The sequence below is a fragment of the Buceros rhinoceros genome, unplaced genomic scaffold (assembly GCF_000710305.1).
Source record: "Buceros rhinoceros silvestris isolate BGI_N320 unplaced genomic scaffold, ASM71030v1 scaffold42962, whole genome shotgun sequence".
Classification (NCBI taxonomy): domain Eukaryota; kingdom Metazoa; phylum Chordata; class Aves; order Bucerotiformes; family Bucerotidae; genus Buceros; species Buceros rhinoceros.
Genome location: NW_010399217.1, coordinates 6,722 through 10,983, shown reverse-complemented (window position 1 = coordinate 10,983; position 4,262 = coordinate 6,722). Strand labels below are relative to the sequence as shown.

At 41.6% G+C, this 4,262-nt stretch overlaps 1 protein-coding gene across 1 annotated transcript in view; it reads right to left on the bottom strand.

Annotated features, from left to right (window-relative positions):
- Positions 1 to 489: 489 nt before the first annotated feature.
- Positions 490 to 4,262, bottom strand: part of TMEM194B (transmembrane protein 194B) — a 9,802-nt gene continuing 6,029 nt past the window's right edge. The window contains exons 8-9 of the mRNA XM_010131357.1: positions 2,722 to 2,898; positions 490 to 715 (exon numbers count right to left, since the gene is read on the bottom strand). Of these exons, the coding sequence (XP_010129659.1) occupies positions 490 to 715; positions 2,722 to 2,898 (403 nt within the window). The remainder of the gene's footprint in view (positions 716 to 2,721; positions 2,899 to 4,262) is intronic.

Sequence of the window (4,262 nt, the reverse complement as noted above, 5' to 3'; positions counted from 1 at the left end):
TCTTTAGCATTGATAAGTCTCACAAACCATAAAAATAGCACAGTAACAGTATTATTAAAATTGCTGACAAACAGGGTACTTAGTAAGGGTATTAAGAGTGGCTTCTCCTCCCTCTCGTGCTCAGCATAGAGGATTTGACAATGAAAGGGGCCAAAGCAGATTCTCTGTTTTCTAGAGGTAGTATCCTTGGAAGAACAAGGCATCCTGGTGGGAGAGGATGCTGCCAGTACTTGCTTTGGAAATAAGTAACATTTACTTCCCTGTGAAATTATCAACAGCATGAGAATCCTTTTCTCTTGAACAGCCCCGGTGGTTTTCTTCTGTTGCTCTAATCAGGCAACATCAGTGATGCAGGAAACAGTTTTCTCAAAATCCTTGTTTGTCCACCAGCAACCATCAGAAATCACAAAGTGTGAGTTCTCGGTCTGTATCCCTTCTTTCTACGACAAACATGCTTTCCCTTTCCTTTTTTTGGATATGTCCCAAAGCTCAGAGCAACTCAGTAGCATATGGAACTGCAACTTGTTGATGCATCTCATCTTCATGCTCCTCATCTCCTTCATGGATGGGATTGGCTGGATCATCCTGCTCGGATTCTGCCGTTGTCTCAAACAACTGCTCTTCCAGGAAGAAGCTCCCAATGCCATATTCCTCATCGTGCGCCTTTGCTTCTTCAGGTGAGACATGGGGAAATCCCAGAACAAAATCTGCAAACCTGCCAGATTTTTTAAAGGAGATGTGATCAGCTGAGAAATGAAAACAATACTGTAAATGCAGGATAAGCTGCCAGTTGATCAGGGGTACTGTGAGGACAGGCACACAGGCAGTGAGATGAGGTCAACTGGCCGCATGAGCTAGGGAGTCCAGAAAACAGTGTAAACCACAACAGATAGCAACAACCCCAAAGATTTGTTCCCCTGCCTCGTCTTTTCAGTCTTTTCTATAAATGCAACTTTTGCTCTCCTGGAGACCATCTGCAAGGTCTTGTGACTAAGCAAGAAGATCTAACTTCGTGTTCACATCTTGTCAGTACTTGTGGGGTAATCCAGAGTAAGCATTTGTGCAGTTGGATAGATGGTACCTCAGCTTCTAAAAAGAAATTAAAGCTGTAGCATATTTGAGTCAAAGGCTCTAAGAACTCAGGTACGCCAACACTGCTAATGAAAGGAAAAAGGGTGAGAACTTTGCTGTGCCATCACCTTCCTTCTGGTGTTGCGTGCACACTCTGGGCAAGTTCAACTACAGTCTTGCTGTAAAACTGCTTTTGGTGAATCTGGAGCTGCAGACTGGGAATTCTGCAGCTGCTCCAAGCGAATGCCAAACTGAAGGTCTGGCAGAAAAAAGCATGAACTTATCACTGTCCCTACATTTCATTTCTCCACAAATCTTTCTTTCAGTGGGCAACAGCTCTGAAGAGATAGAATGGAGCTGGAGGTTTCTGGCAAGCGTGTGGAAACAGACGGCAGTTCTGACACCTGGGTAAGTGTCGACAGCATTAGAGAAATGTAAGAAAAAGGAAAAAAAAAACCTTCTGGAGTTCTGGTAAACTGATCAATAATTTACATTTCAGACTTAACATTTCTGTGAGATGAGCGTTGTCACCTCACTCTTCTTGGAAGCACTGTCAGTCTAAATGGGGAACAGAGTTGGACTGGCTGTGTTTTACAGGTTTGCCTTGTGTTGAACTATCTTCTGATGCCTAATGGAGGCTTGAAGGGGTACTCCACTTTACATCAGACTGCTGTCGGTCCTCCTTCTTATTTTTGTATTTTATAGTGAACAGTTTTTAAGAATTGTATTAACTAAGCGATGGCCGGAAAATTCACGTGTCTCAATTGTTTGTTTTGTGCATTCGGCAGTATTTTGTTTTACAGCACTGCAGCGAGTTTTCATTTTTTGTATCTTTCAATCATGCTACAGAATGCAAGTAGCTTAGAAAATGAGATGGTTTAACAGTCAATCTATAAAACCTGGCAGAGAGGCTGTCTGTGTGCCCATCTAAAGAAGATGAAGGTTCTGAGAGTAATTTTTACTTTTTTATTGATTAAATTCAGAGCTGACTGGTGCTCCTCTGAAATTGTGACACTTGGTTCTGTGGCAAGGGCCAAGTCTTTGTGGCTGGCTAAGATGTGAAACTCTGTTTCCGTCTCTTTAAGCTTTGGGTTTGATGAAAATAGCACTGTTATTACAGTTAATTTTATATTCTGCAAGATTTTCTGGCTGCGCTTACCTGACCCTTCCCAACCCCTACTTGTCTTCAGTTTATCTGGAGTAGCTCTTCTACCCATTATCCTTCCTAGGTGCAGGCACTGATTTATTTGTATTCTTAGTCTTACATATTGGTTGGTACTTCAAGTAATAGGATTTCTTGGCTGCGCAGCTTTGCAGTTGGAGAGCTTAATACAGGCAATTTTGGGCACGTATCCTCAGTCTACCCAAATTTTACACAAAGCAAAAGCGTACTGCTCTAAAAACAGAGGAAAGGAGCATTTCCCTGGTCAGGGAAGAACAAACAAGGGGTTTATTACCACCAGCAAGTAATATCCTCAAGAGGTGTGGCTGTGCTCTTCAGTGGGATTACTCAAGAAGAAAGCCACTCGCACAGCTGACTGCACGCAAGATGAACGCTCCTGGAACAGTGCCTGAAGTTGCACTTGGGTTTGCTGTGCCACAGCATCTGTACAACGTGCTTCCTGTTTTTGAGAAGCCAGATTTTCTTACCTGTGTGGGGACTGGAGTTTGGATACAGCTAACCATGATGGGAAGTCAGGGTTCCTGCAGAAAGAGCGCAGCTCCTCCAGAGCTCTGATAGTTTCTCTTTCTCCTTGTTCTCGATATTCCTCTTCAGTAAGGTATTTAAACACTAACTTTTTTGATTTAAAGTGATTCTTCATTTTCCTAGAATGAAATGAAAACAATTAGTATTTCTAAAGTCTTCTGCCTCATAATTATTGACTGTCCTTTTTCTCTACTACCTGCTATTAACATGCACTAATTGGTTTTATCCTAAAGAGGACAAGGTACATTATTACATTAAAATTTTAGGACAAGGTGTCATAAATTTGCTAGCCTGTTTACACTAGGTCTTACCTGAAGTTATAGAATCCCACAGAATGGTATCTAAATGATGAGGTCCTTGCTGTGTGTGCATGGACTAAAATCTCATCATATTAAATAGAGGACTGCTGGCTCAGCTGGTTTTAGGCGCAATTTGCAAGATGCGACTGTGCAGAGACATGGGCTGAATCAAAAGCCAGTCTGCATACATAACTTAGAGAAGCAATGCTCCAAGTCTGTTATGAATTGTTCATGTTGTTTACTAGATCACTTCTCTTCAATCTTGCTTTAAATTACAAAACTGAGTAATCTGAGGCCAAAATGTTTACAATCTGATGGGTTTTTAGCTGCTGTGTAGTGATGTGTAATATAATTGGGTATCAATTAGAAAGTGTGCCATGTTCTGTTCCCTTCTGTCGGCTGCTTTCAATTTAAATGTTGTGATGAGTTAAGATAAGCAAGGGCTGTATGCCCATAAAACTTCCAGCTCTGTGTAAAAGCACCTGCTCCAAGCAGCAGCATTCGACTTTCCTCCTTATTGCCCTGTAAAGTAAAAACGAACTGTAGCCCTCGTTCAGGTTGATCGGTAAAGGCCTTGTTGGCTCAGTGGGATCACTACTGATCTTAACAACAAATAGTGTGAGATTCTTAGTTATTTTGATTTATCTGCTGCTCTGAACTCTGTATCTGGCACCACAGCCTCACAGTTTGATGCTACAGCTTAGTGTTTTGAAAAAACCCTTATCATTCTCCTAAGAGAGACTTGTAAAACTCTGCTTCAGTGTTTTCTGGCTTTATAGAAGCATTGGTTCATGAAAAACAAAAAGGTCCACATGGAGAACAAACTACAGCGTTTCAGGGCAAAACAGGCATGTTCTGACTTCTCTGAACTGTTAGCCAAATCTTACTGATTTCAGAGTGAGCTGAACCTGCTTACATCAGGTAAGTACTGGTGCTGTATGTGGCTTTTGAAACAGCTGGTGCTTCTCAGATCCAGGCAAAACTCAGCCTTCAACAAATGATGAACTCTACCTACAATTAAAAAGCTTCAAACCCAATCCACACTTTAACATCTAAGAAGTGCACAAAAGCAAAGCAATATGTGCTTCAAAACTATGTCAAAGACTAAGGAAGAAATTACTTGGCTTTTTATTCTTTTAGTTATGCTGGTTCCGCCTTTGCCTCTTCCTGGTTCTCTGCGGTTC